Here is a 20,971-nt window from a genome sequence, read left to right as displayed (position 1 = left end):
ACCTAGAACCTAGCCCAAAAATTGAGGCTGGTCTGATGAAATATAAAAAATATCATGACCAAATATACCATTCGATGTATATACTAAATTTTATCTTTTTGTTGCCTGGTCAACTTGAACTCGAACCTTTGCTCCAAGTAGACTTGTTGGGGCCGTGATCTATCCAACTTGAAGTTGAAGTAGCTGTGTCCTCCCAGTCACGCCAGCACCAGCAGCCATCAATGGATCCATGGAAATCATAAGGACAACGTTGGAAACTAACTTGATCTATTAGCACTATATTTAGAGATTCTTTGTTTGGTAGAAGATACTCATCTCATCTGCTGGCCTTTAATTGGACTCATCAACCATGGTAACCTTACCATGGTTGATAAACGTATATAGTATTCTCATTATTTAGGACTGGTACTTTCCAACGACCCAAAGAGCACAATGGCTGTGTTTCCATAGGCTGAAACAAGTCATCCGAAATTGATGTTGAAATGCAGACTCCAAGCTTCAATTCTGGAATTACTGGATAGAAAGAACACTTCTTTCTATCCAGTAACAGACTGTGAATCAGTCAGAAGCTTGGGAAGCCCGGTAGGAAAGGTTGCATCTATACTTCTTCAGACCAATGTAGTAAATTAAATCCCCATTATGACCCATATTTCATAACCCAAGATGAAGGTATATATCACCTGTCATAAGAAGAGCAATTCCCTAAAATGGAACAATATAGCAAACCCTGTTTCAATTGCATAGTCCTGAAACATGCCTATGGCGCTTAACCCAAAGGGGAGGATGCATTGGTGTCTTTCAGAGATCTCATCGAGCGCTCCAGATCACAGTGGCGCTGCGTGCTGCCCCTGGCGCTACGACCATGATTTAGGAGCCTGGAATTGGTCAGATAGAGAAAGTGTGGATACAAGACCCTGGAAATATCTAGTTGGTGAGACGCAGCGTTTATTGTCAAAGGAAACTGCATGCCGAGTGTCATATTGTCTGAAAATACAATGTACCCTGCAGCCTTCGTGGGGCAATTCTTTTGTAGTATAAAGAGACACGATGCATCCTCTACCTCTTTGATACTCTGGCATTCGTGATCTTTTCTTTACTTTTCTTTTTTTTTGCCTTTTTGCCCTTGACTTCTCGAGTCTGGCTACTCGATTCCACTCATTGTCTTGTTAGAATACCTACACTCATTTTATCGACTGGATCGATTATCTTTCTCTTGCCTGTCTCAGAAATAAGTGTCATTCTTGGGCCAGATATTTTCAATATGCGTTTCAATTATCAGTTCGCCCTCGCCATAATCCTGCCCCTGGTGAGGGCAAAGGAATCCCGAACATTTGCCGTGAACCACTTCTACGGACAAGGTCCTTTGACTATGGGCCGTATGGATCCAATCGTTGATCCTGGTGTCCCAGCCACTCATTCGCATGCTATTCAAGGTGGAAGTAATTTCAACTTGACCATGGGAAATGAAGACCTGATGGACTCTCATTGTACTTCGTCTTTGGTGGATGCGGACAAGAGCAATTATTGGACGCCAACCCTATACTTCCAGGATCCAGCCAACGGCAGCTTCGTTTCGGTTCCTATGTTTTATATGAACGTTTACTACTTGTAGGTATCCTTGGAAATTGGCTTTGAAATGGAAGACTTTGCTAACGTCCTTATTAAACAGTTTTGAACCCACCGACGATGAAATCAAGTCTTTCCCTGTTGGTCTTCGTATGATGAGCGGCGATAAGTCCTTGAGGACACCACCACCAGGAGGAGCTGCCAATAATCTGGATACAAACCAGGGTGATATACAACCCGTTCAATGGACATGCCCTCGTACTTCCTACGATCCACCTTCTTATCCCGCCGACTCTGATGGACTACATGGTGTTGGTATCCAAGACCCCAACAACCAAGGTGCTGGCGCTGGTTTCCCTGACGCGAACTGTGATGGCTATGCATCTCCACTACGTGCTGATATTCATTTTCCCTCTTGCTATAACCCGAAGGCTGGTTTGATGGACTACAAGAACAATATGGCATTTCCAAGTTCGAAGGGAACGACCTATGGGAAGTTGAACTGCCCTGAAGGATGGATTCATCTGCCGCATATCTTTTACGAAGTATACTGGAATACTCCCTTGTTTGCAGATAGATGGGAGCAAGGGCAAGGCACGCAGCCATTTATCTTGTCAAATGGTGATCGAACTGGCTATTCACTGCATGGGGATTTTGTAAGTTTTTTTTTCCCTCCCGAGAGTCAGACAATGAACCGCTGACAAGTTTTATTAGATCTCTGGCTGGGATGTTGATATTCTGCAAAAGATAATTGACAATTGTAATGCTGGCGATGCTGGTATGGATAAGTGTGCTGATGCTGGAGTAATCAACGACGCTTCCAAAACCTGTAATATCGCCAACCTCGTGCCAGAGAATATCGCTGGCGTCCTTGAGAAACTCCCGGGAGACAACCCACCAACAGGATGGGGTCAAGGAGAGAGTAAATCGTCTAGTTCACCAGCAGCCACGGCGACGGTATCTGCAGGCCATTATCATCGGAAGGCCAGGAGACACCAGGCAGCTGGCCATGAGATAGTGAATAGGGTATCTCCATCCATCTAGAACTGTTTCATCTTCGAGTTAGCGCCCTTTGCCTCTTAAAGGGTTGTCAGTGTAACTTTAGTTGCTATTTTCAGATAAAACTATCTATCAATATTCCTCATGGGGGGGCTTCTTTCTTCCCTTAAAGAAACCATTGCGTTGACTGATATCTTTGATTATTAGGCAATATCTAAATCTTAAACCCGCTGTTCCTAGAAATGAATTCGACTCGTCCTCTGGAAATAGAACACATCTATTTCCGCTTCGTAAACACCAATTGGCATCCATCCTGAAATCGTTAGCAGGGCTCATGGGCAGATGAAATGTGTAGCATTTGCTTGGTTGGTGAGCGATTACATACCATAGGGAAAAGAGTTGCAAAGACTTTGATCTCCTCGGACTTTTCTGTCGGATAGTGCTTCCAATCTAGCTCAAGTGCTGCCTTTCCAATCATACCAGCCATGGATAAGGGTACATATCTTCTTGCAAGGCAATCATGCGGCCCTGCACCGAAGACTAGCCAATTCTTAGTTTTAGATTCGGCATCTCCAGTAATCCAGCGATCGGGATCAAATGAATCGGGATCCGAGTAAACGTTGGGATCATGCAGTGCCGGATAACAGGATGGAATTATCATGGAGCCTTTTGGTACCGTATAGTCGGAAGTAACAGGGAAGTTCTTGGTTGCAAGATAGGGAACAAAAATGACCGGAGGTCTGTGTCGAAGAATCTCTTTAATTACCGCGGCAGTATACGTGAGTGACTCCAACATCGGCAAGTCAAAATACTTGTTCTTATCACCTCCGCGCGCAGCTAGATTCTCTTCTCGCAGCTTATTCAATACATCGGGTCGTTGGGCTAACACTTGAAATAGCCATGTAGTAGCACTGCTAGAGGCGTCTTGAGAGGCGAAGAGAAATGTGAAAAGCGTCTCACCGATCTCCTCATTCGTAAACTCACGGATTAGATTTGTGGGCTTTTCAGCATCTGCCTCTCCATCTGCAACTCTCTGTCTATATTTCTCCGACTCCATCATATGAAGAACCCAATGGTCCACGATACAAGTGGGCTTTGCACCAGTCGCCATGTTCGCCTTGCATGCTGCAGCGCATTTCGCAAATTCGACATGGACAGCATCGGAAATTCTCTTTCCCAGCCAGGGCTTAGTAAATGGAATATACATTGAGAGCGGGACGTTGACCAGCTCCATAGCAGCGGTAACGAGGTAGAAATCGTCGGCAATCTTTTTGACAGCATCCTGTGAGATGTAGTCACCGAAGAAAGTGCGGCAAGAGAGCGCACAGTTGATTTCACGGAACATGGCCATGAACGAAATTGGTTTCAATGAGCTTGCTGCACTCTCTGAAACAAACTTCTCAAAGTACTGCCCCAGCACCTTATCTTGTACTGGGAGATATGTTGAAATTGCCCTGTTGGTAAACAAGGGTGTGAGCCCCCTGCGATATTCTGCGTGGGCTTTTCCCTGGAGAAAGACCCATGCTTTGTGACCTAGTAAATCCTTTGCAATTGGAACAATGCATGGCTCTGCATATGAAGGGGATTTGAAAACTTTATGGGCGATGTCTCGGTCAGAGGCAAGAACGACAAATCTGTAGAATGTCGGATGTGAGAATCGAGTTGACCTGAATCTATGAACTAGCAACATAAAACGCACTTATGGAAGATAGAGACACAGCTGAGAGGGCCACTTGCCCACTGTGCTAAGTATGACTCAAATTTGGGGTCGATGGCTTGAAGGAATGGACCCATCAGTGGAATTTTGAAGGTAGGTCCCGCAATGGACCCTCTTCGCTTGAGGTACATGACTTTACAAATATTAGTGGGCTAGACAATGTGAAAATTGACATTCACTTACTTTGGTCGTATAGGACTAACCCGAGGATTGCAGTCATTATGTACTGCCAAATTTCCCACGTCGGAAGAATTGCCTGTATAGAGCTGAGGAGATTCAGCCTACCATGCATACGCCCTTCCTCCAAATGATGCTGACCAGCAAGAGACACATTTAACATATCAATTGCCATTGTTGTCAATTCTTTCCTCTCGTGGATATATTAATTGTTCCCAACAATTCTTTGAAGAGAGACCAGGAAATGGTAACTCTTATATACGATAGCAAGGTCTGTTGTTTACCGGATTGAGGCTAGACTCCGAATTTATAGATGTGCATTAGATCCACCTGCACTAGCTATACTCTAGTCCAATTGAATTGTCATTAAGAATATCATGTATTCGACTATTAACGAACAATCATCGGCAGTACAATGTCCAGGCACAGACTATAAAAGCAACCTAATTGGCTGGTCTGATATTAGGCTATCGGAGTCTAGTCCCTTTTAGGAAATCTGACTGCGATGGCAATCGAGCCTCCTTGCAGTCGCGTAATCAAATGAACCCCCACCGCCCTTGGGAGTGGCACGATTGACTTCTCTCCTCAAACCCGTTTTCTTATGAACTTTTTTTTTTCAGAAATGCGACAAACCCTCAGGCGATCTTGTGCAGCCTGTGCCAAATTAAAACACAGTTGTGATCTGAAGTTACCCCGTTGCTCAAGATGCATCAAGCGCAAAGTCCTTTGTGTCTATGCGAATGAACCCTTAGCAGCTCCGGTACCTGCCGAGAGTAACAGAACATTAGCCATCGGACCCCGAATGGAAGAAGGATGTTTGTCGAGGTATAATGTGGGATCTTTCGACCCATTTGATTCGTATCCGCCAACAAGGCTTCCTCGGGAGCAAGTACAACGCCTCATTTATAGCTGTATGTACTACATCTTCATTTGAAAAAAAATCCCCTGAATTGGTAGACTCATTCATTTTAGTCCTTCACAAAATAGCCTTTCAGTATTATCCGCTTGATCTAGAGCCAATTTCAAATCCATTCCTCATCTCGTGGTGGCCACTTGCTCTCGGAGACCCTGCCTTATTCCATGTCTCATTACAGACAGCATGTCTTGATGAAGAAAGAGCCGCCCAGAAAGGCTTCCAGAGTTCTGAGATTCTCATGGCTGATTCTGTAGCCCTACTGCGGCGTAAAATCAATAGTACATCTCTTGCTGTTCAAGACGGGACAATGAACTCTGTCATTACACTGGCAACTATAGAGGTAAGTTTGTGCCATATCTCAACTCTGTGTATTCTCCGTTTATCTCAATATCACATGCTGAGATTCACGAACCTTTAGTTCGGCAAGGGAAACCATGAGGCGAGCCGCATGCACATCGAAGGTGTTAAACAGCTGGTCTGCATGAGAGGTGGTATCAATTCAGTAAGACAAACCAGTCCCTTAACAGCGAGGATGATCAGCTGGTCAGTGTCTTTTTTATTTCGAGATCTGGGATTCATCTTTACTAATCTTTTATGAAGGGTATCGATGCTCGTTATGGGCCACCCACAGTTTGAGACACAAGATGACATAGGGGTGGGAGATGGGATACCTCCAATCCCAGAGTGGCAGATTGAGGCAACGTCCTCTCGCGATTCCTTAGAAAATTTGATCGATATGGAGATATCTGATGATATGATGAACGTCTTAAACCGCCTGCATAAGGTCTTTCAAAGGGCTAATCGAGTATCTTTCACGAACACACAACTTCATGATCTGACATGTTATGTTGTCCACCGGCTTCTCCTTTCAACGCCTGATGCATGGGTATCAGATTTGTCACCGATGACCGAGTCCATTCGCTATACCATACTCTTATACTTGTTTATTGTACAAGGTCCAACTTATTACTCTCACGCAGTTATGCTGAATACGTTGGTGACCAGGCTGATACAAAGCCTCCAACAACTTCAGTTTACACCTCACAAAATTGGGTCATTGGATGTTTGGTTTACATTGATTGGCATGGTAGCATCAGTGGGAACTACGCATTATTTATGGTTCTCTGGAAAAGCAAGGGAGTTGACAGATACTTTACACATCAAGAGTGCCAGCGAGGTTCTCGATAAGGCAAAATCTTTCCTGTGGCTAGACGTCTCGCAAGGCGATTACATTTTTGGCGTACAATGTGAAGCCTTTGCCAATGTTGAATGCCAGTCAGATTCGCCGGTCCTGTCAGCAAGTACTCAGATAAGCAGCAAAGTGATCGAGCTTCTGTAATTCAATGTATATAAATCAGCTTCTACGAGATGTCTGTAAATTCGAAGAGAACAGCAGGTATTTTACATGCCTGGCCATCTTACTTTGACACGTCAGAGCCAAAATTCCGAAGAAAATAGAGTCTCTCGAACTTCCGTGGCGAAAATTGACAGTCAGAGGCTCACAAAAAATAGTACTTTTTCACGCTCTTTCGCGCTCTTATCCCTGCGCTTGGCGAGCAGCCCCATCCAACTCGTATTTTTTGATTTCGTGATAGTTCACAACCAGGGCCACTCCTGTACATATTCACTTTGGATATCCTTGATATCCTACCTCAACTTGATCAAAATATGATACTATAGCAGGGTTTTGGAATGGATTCGATTAATTAAACCTTCGATATATCCGATATATCTAAAATCCAACTACCGAGCCGTCTACGAAACCTCATAAACGGTGGAGATATCAACATTGCCGATCTCGCTTAACCGCTGGCGTGTTTCACATCCCCGCCATGTGCTATCAACTTGCATAGCGCCACTACAGGCCGCGCGCCAAATTTGTTTGCTCAAAAATTGGGCTCTTTGAAAATTCCTGTGACTCAATGACGAGGATGGCTTTAGTCTCGACAAGCAAATGGAGTCATGATGACTAAGAGTCGAGCAGAAGTGCCCTTCAATGTCGCAATAAACAGCTTGCGGTCATCAGGAATTTGAATAGCCAGAATCCTGATGGATCTACTAAGCACAGAGCACAAACAATTGTGAAACGCGCCAAAGGAAAACCCCGAACCGCCATCGATTCCTCCCTCATTGTCACTACATTGGAAGATCCGCTTTGTTATTGCAATTAGGGGCCATCGAATACCCACTTTTTTCTCTTGTGGGTTATTATTGGGTATTTGAGTCGACTAAGCCGGGGGCGTGTTTGAAGACACTATTAGCTTCTTTTGATTGCCGAGATGAAGGAAGACAAGAGGATGGTCTTGAATACTTAAGGCAAAAACCCTCTCCCACATCCTTCTGGAGAGACCGTGGTTGTCCCATCTTCATTTCTATTTCTCCTGATTTTTCGAGCTTCATTGACTGAAGTCTCTTACATTCTTTTCTCTGTATATCTACTTGTGGACACATTCATTATCTTCCAAAATGTCTTTGTCGAAGACTGCGAGTCTGCTTCTCGCCTCGGCTGCGCTGGTCGCAGGCCATGGCTACGTTACAAGCATTGACGTTGATGGTACTACATACGGTGGATATCTTGTCGATACTTATTATTACGAATCTGATCCTCCAAAGCTAATCGCTTGGTCGACTACCGCAACTGATGATGGATACGTTGCTCCAAGCGCTTACGATTCATCCGATATCATCTGTCACCGTGGATCTTCTCCCGGGGCACTCTCTGCATCGGTTGCCCCTGGTGGCTCCGTCAAGATGACTTGGAATACTTGGCCGGATGATCACCATGGGCCAGTCATTACCTATCTTGCTAAATGCGACGGCAACTGCGCAGATGTGGATAAGACTACTCTGGAATTCTTCAAGATCGATGCTGGTGGTTTGATCAGTGATGCTTCGATCCCTGGTACTTGGGCTAGCGATAAGCTCATTGAAGATAATCTCAGTCGTACCATTACTATTCCATCTGATATCGCAGCTGGAAACTACGTTCTCCGTCATGAAATCATTGCTCTTCACAGTGCGGAAAACAAAGATGGTGCACAGAATTATCCCCAGTGCATTAACTTGAAGGTGACGGGTAGCGGTACTGCCAACCCTAGTGGAATACTCGGAACGTCTCTCTACAAGGATACTGATCCTGGTATCTACGTCAATATCTGGAACACCCTCAGCTCCTATGAAATCCCTGGTCCCGCTCTGTACACAGCTGGTGGCAGCGCTGGAAGCACCGCTAGTGCCACTGGTGGTGCAACAACGACAGAAGCAACCTCTTCTGCCTCAGCTGCTGTAGAGACCTCATCTCTTGCTTCGCAGACTACTTTGGCAACATCTACATCCCCTGAGCCCACCGAGGCTGTCTCTCAGGCCATTGCTGTCGCTGCTTCTACTGGTTCTGCGGACACCTCCACCGCAACCTCGGGCGTGCTAAGTGGTTCATGTAGTCAGGAGGGATATTGGTATTGCAACGGCGGTACTGCTTTCCAGCGCTGTGTAGATGGAACATGGGATGCCTCTCAGAGTGTAGCTGCTGGAACAAAGTGCACTGCGGGTATTTCTAAAGACCTTACTATTTCCGCTGCGGTCAAGCGCAGAGAGCCTTCGCATTTGCGTCGTCACAACGCGCGCATCAACCATGTATGATACCCTATCAATGGGATTTGGGTTTCTAGTATATATAAGAATTAGGTAGTATAATCTGAAAATGAGCAATTATTACTATGGAGGATAACAATTCAAAGAATTCATGGAAAACCGTCAGGTATTTGATTATAGGGAACAGATGTGAATGCTCATATACCATACTCCTTTCCAGATTTTCAAGCAAAATCTCTGCAAAAAGCCACTTTGCTTTCCTTTCCATTCCCTTTCGAAGATCTCAACATATTCAATTCCAGTTTCAAAGAAAATGCAATTTGATATCTGGTGTATAGAGTACAGTATGTATTGTCCAATCAAATCCCTTTAATAGCCCCGCCAACGATTAGGTCAGCCGAAACTTATCCGGCTTTTTTGAAGTCTCGAAATTTAACTGCATGTTCCGCAGAGCTATACACACAATGGGTAAACGCGGCGGCAAAAAGGTATGTGTTTCTATCACGCTGCATTGGAATTGTATCAAACGTGGACTGACATGTTTTCGATTTGCAGTTCAATCGTGGTGGCAGAGGTGGCGGCGGCGGAGGCCGTACAAACTGGTCGGAGATCACCAGAAGCAACGAGAAGCTTGAGCGCTACTACAATGAGCTGGGAATTGTTCCTGAAGAGGAGAAGGAGGAGTTTTGGGCTGCGATCCGAAGGGATTTGCCCAACAGTTTCCGATTCACCGGTTCTCGTGGGTACGTTGGCGCAATTTTTCTGCGGTTCTCTTTCGAGGGATTATTTTTCATCTTCAAGTCTTTCTAACTGTCGCATTTGTATTTTGCAGACACGCGCTTGCTGTTCAAGAGCGCTTGAAACAATTTTATATCCCTGAGATCACCTCAATCAAATATGAGGGTGAATTCGTCGAGCCCCCGCGCCCCGTCGAGTGGTACCCAGACCAGCTTGCCTGGGCGATGACCACCCCCAAGCAAGTTATTCGCCGCTTCGCTCCTTTCTCCTCATTCCAGAAGTTCCTTGTGGCTGAGACTGAGGTTGGAAACATTAGTCGCCAGGAGGTTGTCAGCATGATTCCCCCTCTTTTGATCGACGCTCACCCCGGCATGACTGTTCTGGATATGTGCGCCGCTCCCGGTAGCAAGTCTGCCCAGCTGATGGAACTTCTCCATGCCGGCGAGGAGGACACCATTCTGGATGCTGCGCAGAAGGTCCGTGAGGGAGCTGCTGGCGAGGAGCCACTGGGTCCTGAGGGTCTGAACGACGATGGCCGAACCACCGGCTTGCTGATCTGCAACGACAGCGATTACAAGCGCGCGCACATGCTCATCCACCAAATGAAACGTCTCAGCTCGCCCAATCTCATTGTCACCAATCACGATGCCACAATGTACCCATCTATCAAGCTGCCTCCGGCACCCTCTGCCGAAGGAAAGCCGCAGATGAACCGATACCTTAAGTTCGATCGTATTCTCGCCGACGTTCCCTGCTCAGGCGATGGAACACCTCGCAAGAACGTCTCTGTGTGGAAGGATTGGAACCCTGCTAATGCTCTGGGACTCTACGTCACTCAGGCTCGAATTCTCGTTCGTGCCCTGCAAATGCTGAAGGTTGGCGGTCGTGTTGTCTACTCAACTTGCAGTTTGAACCCAATTGAAAACGAAGCCGTCATTGCTTCTGCCATCGAGCGCTGCGGTGGTTCTGCCAACGTCAAAATTCTTGATTGCAGCAAGGAGCTGCCTGGTCTGAAGCGTGCCCCCGGAATGCGGGACTGGAAGGTTATGGACCGCGAGGGCCGTATCTGGAACAGCTGGAAGGACGTTGAGGAGCACAAGGAGAAGGAGGGCATTGACGGCCTGGCCCGAATTGCTAAGGGCATGTTTGCTCCTGAGAGCGATGTTGATCTCCCTCTGGATCGTTGCATGCGTGTTTACCCCCATCACCAAGATACCGGTGGCTTCTTCATCACTGTCCTTGAAAAGACACAAGAGATTCGCGCCAAGCCAGAGAACGTCTCTGACGTTATTCCTAAGGCCTCAGTGGCGGCTCTTGCCGATGAGCTGGATTCGCGCAAGAAGAGCAACAGCGAGCCGTACCAGAAGTTGAACTCTCTGGATGATCTTGTTGCTCCTGACCAAGAGGCCGCTAAGGAGGCCGCAAAGAACGCTACTGTCGCCGAGGCTACTCACCAACCGCCGTACTCTACTACTCTTGATGCGCCTCAGCCCGGCTCGCCCTCGAAGCGTGCAGCGGATGACTTTGAGTCTGAAATCCCCGCTAAGAAGACCAAGCTCGAGAATGGCGAGGAATTGTTACTTGGAGATCGACCGATCCACAAACCTGCGCCTGCCGTGGAGACTGTTGAGACTACTGAGACTTCTGGTAGCAACACCCCTGCGCAATCTGCTCCACTCGCCTTGGAGAAGCCTGTGAAGAAGAAGGTCCACCAGGAAGATCCCTACAAATACTTGGATCCTAACCATGAGGAGCTGCAGCCTATCTATAGCTTCTACGAGTTATCCGAGCGATTTCCACGAGACCGCTTCATGGTCCGTAATGTTGAGGGTAACCCCACACGTACTGTCTACTACACCAGCTCTCTCGCTCGCGATATTCTCATCCAAAACGAAGGTTCCGGAATGAAGTTCGTGCACTGCGGTGTGAAAATGTTCGTCAAGCAAGATGCCCAACGAGAGAACGTTTGCCGCTGGCGTATTCAGACCGACGGTCTGAGAATTATCGAGCCCTGGGTCGGTAGCTCTCGCTCTGTCACTCTAACCAAGCGCGAAACTCTCCGTAAATTGCTCGTGGAGATGTTCCCCAAGGTCAACGATGATGGCTGGAAGAGCCTGGGTGAAATTGGTGAGCAAGTCAAGGATATCCCAATGGGTTGCAGCATTCTGCGCGTTGAGCCCACTGGCAAGGAAGATGGCCTCACGTGAGTTTTTATCTGTTTCATGGCCCCCCCTTATCAAATTTACAATCTAACATCAAACCAATAGCGAGCGAATGGTGCTGCCCTTGTGGCGATCGCTGCACTCTCTGAACCTCATGCTTCCCAAGGAAGATCGACGTGCCATGCTACTTCGTATCTTCAATGATGACACCCCTCTTGTCAACGCAACGCAAAAGAAGGGTAATGAGAGCCCCGCGGTTGCAGCTCCGGTGGAGTCAACTGCTGCGGCAGAGGACCAAGCGCTGAAGGTCGAGAACGAACAGCTGGGTGAGGTCGAGCAGGAACACACTGATACTCGTGAGACTTACACTAAGGCTGGGGGCGAGGAGGACCGTTTCAATACGACGGTCTAACTTTGGGATCTCGAAATAAAATTCATGGACTTTCACAGTACGAGATGGATTATAAAGATCTGATTGATATACTAGCATTGGGAAAAGTTGACCATACCAAAATGTACTAAAAGTGAAATGGATATTGTACCGTTTCCAGTCTTTTCAATAAGCTTTCCTCGAAATTTAATATCTGCTCATTTAATTCCAAACGCTGTAGATGACACCTTACAAACCCCAGCAAATTAGGGCTGGTCGATCTGAGATTTTATCTACAAGTATACGCCAGTGGACAGTGACGACTTGCAATAGCCACTGTTACTGCTACTGTAGGACCCATTGAGGAATTTCCTGATTCAAGCATAAGAAGTAATTGCTCGGCAATACGCCGGTTAAATTAATGCAATACTGTATGCAAAACTACTCCAGCGTCTTATTACTCGTCGGTTGCCTGATAGTGCCAGTGCCCCCGCAATTAGTTACACTAGTGTAGCTTGCTTCATCTTGAATGAACTCACACTTGCATATTCTAGCTCGAATTTCACTTTCTCCGGGAAATTACTACATAGTACTCCGTACAGTAATATGCATCGGTAGAATTTAGTCCGATAATTATCCCGTGGAGCATGGGACCGGGCACTCCGTCGAATTTTATTTGCGTAATATAGAACATTTTCTTCAAATGTAAACGGTCACCCTACAGCTCCAGTCCATTTATTTTAGCATAGAATAGTCTCATCAATCAATTCGAACCAGATCAATCACCCAGAGACTCTGCGTCAAACACAAGTTAATCTCACCTCAAACGGAAAAATTGCGGCGGTGGACCCTCTCCAAGGCGCCCCCGCAGGCCAAAAAGGCGCGCGGGGGAAGATCTTCGACCCGCCTTCCTGGAGGAGAAACATCTCCACTGCATGGCTCTGTCTACATACAGTACAGTAGTACTTCATGCAAAAATAACAGGGTACAGTATAGCTATGCAACGGAGTCATAGCCGAAGCCCCACTGCCCCTGTCGAACAGCGATGATGCCACACAATAGTATAATGGGGATTTTATGACTTTTTGGTCCCGCGGTGGCCCGATACTAGTATATAAAGGTACGACGATCCCTAGTTGCATGCCAGGGGAGCTCTTCGGTTCCCACGTCTTCACGAGCTAGCTTTGCCAATCGTCACTATGAAGCTCTCGTCAGCTTTGGCCGTGGCTACACTGGCTGCTCAAGTAGCTGGTGCTGCTTTGAGTCATAAAGTCAGTGGGCGTACTATTACAGAGCATCCGGACCCCGTCAAGCGGGCTCTGTTGCAGAAATATGTTCGTGGAATTGAAGCTTTCACCTCTCCAGCTTTATATTCATCTACTGATAATGATGTCCTCCTTTAGGTGACCTGGGATAAAGACTCCCTCTTCATCAATGGCGAGAGGTTGATGGTCTTCAGCGGTGAAGTCCATCCCTTCCGGTAGGTGACTGTGTGGTTGCAATTGAAGCTGCTAGATATCAGCAATGAGACTCACGTTATCTTTCTCAGTCTCCCAGTTCCATCTTTATGGATTGACGTCTTGCAAAAGATCAAAGCTCTCGGCTTCAACGGTGTCTCTATCTATATTGATTGGGCTCTCCTGGAGGGTAAGCCGGGCCATTATCGGGCTGAAGGCATCTTCGACCTCGAGCCATTTTTTGAGGCTGCCAAAGAGGCTGGCATTTACATCCTAGCACGGCCTGGTCCCTACATTAACGCCGAGGTTTCTGGTGGAGGGTTTCCCGGTTGGCTCCAGCGAGTGAATGGCACTCTGAGATCGAGCGACGAGGCTTACCTGAAATCTACCGATAAGTAAGACACTACCGGGGTTTATGCTATGATTCAGTGGCTGACGTGCAATCCCAGCTATATTTCCAACATTGCTGCGACGATTGCCAAGGCTCAAATTACAGAGGGCGGACCAGTCATTCTGTATCAGCCTGAGAATGAGTACTCCGGTGCTTGCTGTGGTGTGGAATTCCCCGATGGACCCTATATGCAATATGTAGAGGACCAAGCTCGCAAAGCTGGGATCGTCGTCCCATTCTTGAGTAACGATGCTTATGCCGGCGGCCACAATGCTCCTGGTACTGGTGAGGGTGAAGCCGACATTTACGGACATGATAGTTACCCCCTTGGATTTGACTGTGCCAACCCTAATGTGTGGCCCGATGGGGGTCTGCCTACTGACTTTCTCACAAAGCACTTGGCACAGAGTCCATCCACCCCTTACTCTTTAGTTGAGGTATGTGGACAATTTGCAATTACATTGAATACCGATTGACACTTTTGCAGTTCCAAGCTGGCGCCTTTGATCCCTGGGGAGGAAATGGATTCGACGCCTGTGCCGCTCTCGTAAACCACGAATTTGAGAGAGTTTTCTATAAGAATGACTTCAGCTTCGGTGTTGCTTTCCTGAATCTTTATATGGTATGTACAGAGTTGATTCAATTGAATAACTTGTGTGGTTACTGAATGAAGCAGACATTCGGCGGTACCAATTGGGGTAACTTGGGCCACCCTGGCGGATATACATCTTATGATTATGGCTCTCCCATCTCTGAATCTCGTAACGTGACCCGTGAAAAGTACAGCGAGTTGAAGCTCCTCGGCAACTTCGCCAAGGTCTCGCCCTCTTACCTGGTCACTACCCCTGGGAATGCAACCAACGCTATTTATACGAATACTGCCGACCTTACGGTTACGCCTCTGCTTGGAAGTAACAAGACTGCAGCATCTTACTTCGTCGTGCGACACGCGAACTACTCTACCCGAGCTTCTGTAGACTACAAACTCAAGGTCCCTACCAGTGTCGGCGACTTGACTATCCCCCAGCTCGGAGGTAGCCTAACTCTTAGCGGTCGGGACTCGAAGATCCACGTCGTGGACTACGATGTTGCCGGTACAAAAATTCTCTACTCAACCGCCGAGGTTTTCACCTGGAAGAAGTTTGGGGATGAGAAGGTCCTGGTCCTGTACGGTGGTCCAGATGAACACCATGAGTTTGCCATCTCCACCAAGAGCAGTGCTTCTGTTGTCGAGGGCTCATCGTCGAGCATAAACATCAAGAAGAAGGGCAATGCTGTAGTCATTGGCTGGGATGTATCTTCTTCCCGTCGAATTGTCAAGGTCGGTGACCTAAAGGTTCTCCTGCTTGGTAAGTTCTCCGACCCAAGCGTGAGCAAAAGCAGAAGACTAATTTTCAGATCGCAACTCTGCCTACAATTATTGGGTTCCCCAGGTTCCTGCAACCGGTAAGACCCCCGGGTATAGCACGCAGCAAAACACTGCCTCGTCTATCATTGTCAAGGCAGGTTATCTTGTGCGAGCCGCATACGTCGAAGGAAGCGACCTTCACATTACAGCCGACTTCAACGCTACAACACCAATTGAAATCATCGGTGCTCCATCCAAGACCAAGAACTTGGTTATCAACGGCAAGAAGTCTCATGTCAAGGTCGACAAGAACGGAATTTGGTCTGGTAGCGTGGAGTACTCTGCCCCCAAAATCAAACTGCCCGATTTGAAGAGCTTGAAATGGAAATCCATCGATACTCTTCCTGAACTCAAGAACTCGTACGATGACTCCGCGTGGACTGTTGCTAGTCATGACCATACCAGCAATAGCGCCAATCCTCTCAAGACCCCCAAATCATTGTACTCTTCTGACTACGGATTCCACACGGGAGTGCTCGTCTACCGTGGACACTTCGTTGCGAACGGCAAGGAGAAGGACTTCTTCATACACACTCAAGGAGGCTCGGCATTCGGCAGCTCAGTGTGGATTAACGAGACATACGTCGGCTCTTGGACTGGAATCGACGCAGACAAGGATTCCAACGCCACGTACACTCTTCCTAACCTTAAATCCGGCAAGAGCTACGTTATCACCGTGGTAGTCGATAATATGGGCCTTGATGAGAACTGGACAGTTGGTACAGAAGAGATGAAGGATCCTCGTGGAATCCTGGGCTACAGACTCTCCGGTCACTCTGCCAGTGAGATCACTTGGAAGCTTACCGGTAACTTGGGTGGCGAGGACTACCAAGATACCGTTCGCGGTCCACTGAATGAAGGTGGCCTCTACGCAGAGCGTCAGGGTTTCCATCAACCTCAGCCACCGACTCAGAAATGGGATTCTGGAAGTCCGTTCAAGGGTCTTTCAAAGGCTGGCATTCAATTCTACAGCACAAGCTTTGACTTGGATCTACCAAAGGGCTGGGATGTCCCACTTTACTTCAACTTTGGTAATTCTACCACGCCTCCATCAGCATATCGTGCTCAGCTCTACGTGAATGGTTATCAATATGGTAAGTATGTGAACAACGTTGGTCCTCAGACTAGCTACCCTGTTCCTGAGGGTATTCTTAACTACCGTGGTACCAACTGGCTTGCCTTGAGCCTGTGGGCCCAGGAGGAGGATGGTGCTAAGTTGGATTCCCTCGAGTTGGTGCATACCACTCCAGTCCTGACTTCTTTGGGTGAGATTGAGTCTGTTGATCAACCAAAGTATAAGTCCCGCCGTGGGGCTTATTAGGATGATAATGGCTGTTGGTTAGTTTCTCTTAGATAGTAAGCATAATCAATAGTTATCATGCCATTCTTCGATCCACGCTATGTTTTCAATATATTACGAGAAGTGAGGTGCGGAAATGAAAACAAGAGAGCCTGTAAGCTAGTGGATCTAGTATGTCAAATCAAATAGAAACAGCCCTTCAACCTACTCTTCTTTCTATCTTTCTTTCTACCCTTTAATTTACTAATACATTATACACTGTATCGTTCACTCCTTCCTCCTTTCTATGATCTTTTACCTAAAAGATCTGATGCTACTATGAATAACAGAAAACCCCTCCGCAGAAGTGCAGCAGAACATTTTAGAAGATACATCGATGTCAGTTCCAAAATGAACTCCACGATTGAGTCGATTTCCAGTCTTTTTTTTTTTGGATATCTGGACCCTGAAATGTGGCGAGCTTTCACGGTGCCCCTTTCTGTGGCTTATGCTAGTACTCATGATCCTCTCTTTTTCGGAAACGTCCCAAGATATTCAGAGAAGGGTATATTGAAGGATAGAGTAGAGGGTAAGGTGAATGACTCTGGTATTGAACTTAATGAAGCAGACTCCTCACCTGCTAGAATCAAAACCACATTGAACCACTCGATATTTTCAGAGCTTCACAATATTGTGGATCTCTGAACGCGACTGAATTCAAGCGATGACTATGACGCAGTATACGCTGGTGGTACATCTTCAATGAGATCAATTGAATAATCCTTATAGTTGCCCGCAATAAGTCCAAGCAAAGAAGCCTTTCGAATTTGTCGACAATACCCTGGGCGTGAATCCTTGGATTTCTCGTCAAGGATTTTGGTTTCGTCCACGCTGAGCACAAAACCACAAACTTTCTCGCAGCAGTGGCATCGTGTAGAACAATGGCCTGCCGCAAATCTCCGGCCTGGTATATTCCGACGCGCAGAACAACAACGGCAATCTCGTCCATGACAACCACCTCTCTCAGCACAGTCCTCAATCAGTACCTACTGATTATAAAGGTATACGATGCATATATCAATTAGAATTTGACCGCCATAAACTTATTCCTCGAGTTAAGCCTGCTTCATCGATTGCAGCTACTATAGACCATCATTTTCGTTCCAAGAACCAATATTCCCGACTGGCTTCCTCCAACTTCCGCTCAAGATTTTTTATCTTTGCTGGAATGTTATATTTAGTGGTAGCCGGCTCTATATGTATTTGTCGGAGAGGGTCTTGCGCTTCTTGAAGTTGTAGTTTTTTTTAGCAATTCCGTGCTGAGTAGCTTGTCGAAGTTTGACTTCAGTCATGATCAAATAAATAGTACCTTCAGTCTTTGCAATCCCTGGGAGTTATACTCCCCAAGTATCCCCCCACTTTCACGGGAGGCCGTTGATATCTCCAGACCTTTCCAAATCCTTCTCTAAACTATTCCGGATATGATAACTGCGAGAACGCATCTTGAAGTTCCACCCGAGATAAAAAGAAAAGAGAGAAATAAGGAGGTATGGATAAAGGGTAAAGGATTTAAGTGTATCTTCCATTTATTTAAAATTAATTTAATCTTTTTTTGGTTGTTTATCGAGCATGATAATATATGGTCGTGTTGATTTCTATATTATTCGAATTTGAATTGGATGCCTCAGGAATCAACTGCAGATCCCCAGCCACGTCGAGTCTCTCCTCATTTACTCTGAATTAAATCTCCTTTCTGATTTTCTCTTTTGCAAATAATCACAAACTCAAACACCTGCATTACTCGAGTCCATTCCACGGCTACCAAAGTGAACCATTGATTCCTACAAAAAGTGCCATCAATTCAGCTACTGTACCCTGCGATCATCACTACTTACAAACATACCTCTCAATCAATCCGTGCTTACACCCCCCCCCACATAAACAACCAACACAATCGCAATGGATGATATCCCTCTGCCAGGTGGAAATCTCAATACAATCGAGGAACCACCCTCGAACTCAATATTCCTCTCAAAACGAGCCTCTTTCATCTCCTCCGACCTCTCATCCCGCTACACAACAGTTTCCATCCCAGCCTCCTACGGCGGTCTCGACAAAGGTCCTGCCGCAGGAACAGTAGTCGGGATAGTCCTCGGTAGTGTTGGTGGTATCGTGATAATTCTATATCTCACCTTTCTTGCCCTGAACCCAGGCGGTATCGCTCGAGGCGGGAGTGGAATATCCTCGTCGATAGACGAGGAGGTTGTTGTACGGGGTAGTCGACGTCCGGGATCATCGCGTCGTAGCGATATGATTGAAGTGGTTGAAGAACGGGGTAGTCGACCGAGGAGTTATCGGCGACCACCTAGTGATCGCATTATTGTTGAGGAGTCGGCGACGGGCACTTCGCATAGTGATGCTATTGAAGTGTTCGAGGAGGAATCCTCAGGTATTTCGAGTGCCTCGCCGCCTCCCAGGAGGGGAGGACGTGGATATCGATCTGTTGATCCGCTTGCTTATGGGGGTGGAAGCTCTCGAGGCAGTCGGTATTGATAATTGGTGTTTTTGATATTTACCTCTTGACTCTATTGTTGTTTGAATACTTGCTTTTGGGATACCCTTATTGTCTTTTTTATGATTTCGGTTTATCCGACTATCCCCCACGAGTTATGGCTATGAATCTTAATGCTGTATATACGAACTCATACTCCTAATCGTTATCAATGCGAAGTTCTATCTCAAGTACCTGCTGTACCCCATTTAATTTAAGTTCATTTTCGATCGATTCAAAGCGATGTCGACTGCCAAACTCATCTCCAAAAGGATCGACCTTCAGTCTGTCAAATAATAAGAGGTCACATTGAAACGAGTGAATTGAGAATTCAATTATACAGAGGTGATATCTTGGAATCAAAAAGACCAACACCCCATATTTTGCTTGCGCCGGACAAATAAAAGATATAAGCAGGGAATGGTATGTACGTAGGAAACCAAGAATTAACGCAATGAAAGAATGAAAGAAAGGAACAAGCCACCCACAGAGCAAAACTCCATGTAAATCACCAAGTCAAGCCCTCGGAAACGCCGAGTAGAAAAAAGAAAAGCCGTATAACCAAACTTAAGGGATCGACTTCAAGGTTTTAGAAAAGGATGTCCAAGCAGCAGCAGCATGCTAATGCAGCCATGATACCGGCGCAAATTCCACCAGCCCCGGAACCACCGTTATGTTGACCTCGTTGCTGGTATTGCTGAGGGGGATATCCTTGTTGAGGGTACTGCATAGGACCTTGACCGTAGTAACCACCCTGTTGTTGAGGATAGCCTCCATACCCCTGTTGCTGGGGTGGATATCCTTGCTGGTAGTAACCTCCCTGTGGCTGGCCGCCGTAATACTCGTTTGCGGCGCCGGGGCTCGGACTAGGCGCGTTTTGCTGGAAGTTGCCGGAGTAGGCCGGATGTTGGTAGGAAGGTGGCGGGCTCGTCTGTTAGAAGGTCAGTATGATGCAGGATACAGTGATGAAGGTATACTAGTTGAGAGGATTGGGGACTAGTGTGTATGCACGAACCGGTTTGTTATAGTTGGACATCTTGTAGCCTTGTAGAAGTGGATCCGGATGTATACGACAGATGTATCAATTTAGAGATTGCGGACGTGGACGTGGACGATGAGCAAGTTCACAACAGAGTATATAGAATGAAGCTATAATATTGTAAGAGGGATGAAAAGTAAGATAATGACAGGGAGTGGTTTTTTGGAAGAGGGGAAAAAGCCAAGGCGAACCAAGAGAAAAATGTAGACGTTTTTGTAGAAACGCGCGGTTCCCATAGAGTGGAGTGTGGCGCAGCAGCGTGGCAGGGCAGTGGCAGATCCGAACTGTCCGATTGCTGCAAATAGTCAATTAGTGAAGTAAATATATTTATGATAGCTAGTATATAAGAGAACTACAATTATTCTAGTATCCTATGAGACGAAGAATGTGTCGTGATAATCGAAAAGATGCTGCCAAAAAAGTAATACCCATTCGGACTTCAAATAACAGTGTACATGTATGAACGCAAATTATGATGCACATGAGCCAAAATAAAAATCAGACGAATAAGAATGCTAGTCAAATGCTAGACTGCTCAAATGTAATAGGAAAATGCACATTTGTCCCCTCTGCTTCTTCACCCCTCCTCCTTCTCCGGACATGCAGGAAT

At 46.5% G+C, this 20,971-nt stretch overlaps 9 protein-coding genes across 9 annotated transcripts; 6 read left to right on the top strand and 3 right to left on the bottom strand.

Annotated features, from left to right (window-relative positions):
- Nucleotides 1-1,261: 1,261 nt before the first annotated feature.
- On the top strand, nt 1,262-2,610 carry N7469_011410 (DUF1996 domain-containing protein; the record flags this gene model as incomplete). Its single annotated transcript, XM_056650315.1, has 3 exons — nt 1,262-1,608; nt 1,670-2,222; nt 2,281-2,610. The coding sequence occupies 3 exons, from the start codon at nt 1,262-1,264 to the stop codon at nt 2,608-2,610; spliced, it is 1,230 nt and encodes a 409-aa protein (XP_056495379.1).
- A 232-nt stretch (nt 2,611-2,842) lies between these two features.
- On the bottom strand, nt 2,843-4,634 carry N7469_011409 (uncharacterized protein; the record flags this gene model as incomplete). Its single annotated transcript, XM_056650314.1, has 4 exons — nt 2,843-2,878; nt 2,951-4,199; nt 4,265-4,415; nt 4,466-4,634. 4 exons carry the CDS (start codon nt 4,632-4,634, stop codon nt 2,843-2,845), a joined length of 1,605 nt encoding a protein of 534 aa, XP_056495378.1.
- A 447-nt stretch (nt 4,635-5,081) lies between these two features.
- N7469_011408 (Zn(II)2Cys6 transcription factor) lies at nt 5,082-6,714 on the top strand (the record flags this gene model as incomplete). Its single annotated transcript, XM_056650313.1, has 4 exons — nt 5,082-5,370; nt 5,432-5,715; nt 5,794-5,918; nt 5,976-6,714. 4 exons carry the CDS (start codon nt 5,082-5,084, stop codon nt 6,712-6,714), a joined length of 1,437 nt encoding a protein of 478 aa, XP_056495377.1.
- Nucleotides 6,715-7,841: 1,127 nt separating this feature from the next.
- Nucleotides 7,842-9,014, top strand: N7469_011407 (lytic polysaccharide monooxygenase auxiliary activity family 9 protein; the record flags this gene model as incomplete). The annotated part of the gene is made up of 1 exon (XM_056650312.1): nt 7,842-9,014. One exon carries the CDS (start codon nt 7,842-7,844, stop codon nt 9,012-9,014), a length of 1,173 nt encoding a protein of 390 aa, XP_056495376.1.
- A 416-nt stretch (nt 9,015-9,430) lies between these two features.
- Nucleotides 9,431-12,278, top strand: N7469_011406 (tRNA (cytosine-C5-)-methyltransferase; the record flags this gene model as incomplete). Its single annotated transcript, XM_056650311.1, has 4 exons — nt 9,431-9,454; nt 9,522-9,709; nt 9,799-11,907; nt 11,972-12,278. 4 exons carry the CDS (start codon nt 9,431-9,433, stop codon nt 12,276-12,278), a joined length of 2,628 nt encoding a protein of 875 aa, XP_056495375.1.
- A 1,157-nt stretch (nt 12,279-13,435) lies between these two features.
- Nucleotides 13,436-16,813, top strand: N7469_011405 (glycoside hydrolase family 35 protein; the record flags this gene model as incomplete). The annotated part of the gene is made up of 7 exons (XM_056650310.1): nt 13,436-13,570; nt 13,640-13,716; nt 13,786-14,088; nt 14,143-14,521; nt 14,572-14,706; nt 14,761-15,433; nt 15,483-16,813. 7 exons carry the CDS (start codon nt 13,436-13,438, stop codon nt 16,811-16,813), a joined length of 3,033 nt encoding a protein of 1,010 aa, XP_056495374.1.
- Nucleotides 16,814-17,499: 686 nt separating this feature from the next.
- N7469_011404 (uncharacterized protein) lies at nt 17,500-17,780 on the bottom strand (the record flags this gene model as incomplete). The annotated part of the gene is made up of 2 exons (XM_056650309.1): nt 17,500-17,662; nt 17,683-17,780. 2 exons carry the CDS (start codon nt 17,778-17,780, stop codon nt 17,500-17,502), a joined length of 261 nt encoding a protein of 86 aa, XP_056495373.1.
- Nucleotides 17,781-18,730: 950 nt separating this feature from the next.
- On the top strand, nt 18,731-19,324 carry N7469_011403 (uncharacterized protein; the record flags this gene model as incomplete). The annotated part of the gene is made up of 1 exon (XM_056650308.1): nt 18,731-19,324. The coding sequence occupies one exon, from the start codon at nt 18,731-18,733 to the stop codon at nt 19,322-19,324; it is 594 nt and encodes a 197-aa protein (XP_056495372.1).
- A 587-nt stretch (nt 19,325-19,911) lies between these two features.
- On the bottom strand, nt 19,912-20,358 carry N7469_011402 (uncharacterized protein; the record flags this gene model as incomplete). Its single annotated transcript, XM_056650307.1, has 2 exons — nt 19,912-20,253; nt 20,338-20,358. The coding sequence occupies 2 exons, from the start codon at nt 20,356-20,358 to the stop codon at nt 19,912-19,914; spliced, it is 363 nt and encodes a 120-aa protein (XP_056495371.1).
- Nucleotides 20,359-20,971: the final 613 nt, after the last annotated feature.

This window comes from Penicillium citrinum (assembly GCF_028827155.1).
Source record: "Penicillium citrinum strain IBT 23319 chromosome Unknown utg000010l:1.0-1229701.0:1.0-1230130.0, whole genome shotgun sequence".
Taxonomy (NCBI): domain Eukaryota; kingdom Fungi; phylum Ascomycota; class Eurotiomycetes; order Eurotiales; family Aspergillaceae; genus Penicillium; species Penicillium citrinum.
This window is presented reverse-complemented; position numbering and strand designations above follow the sequence as displayed.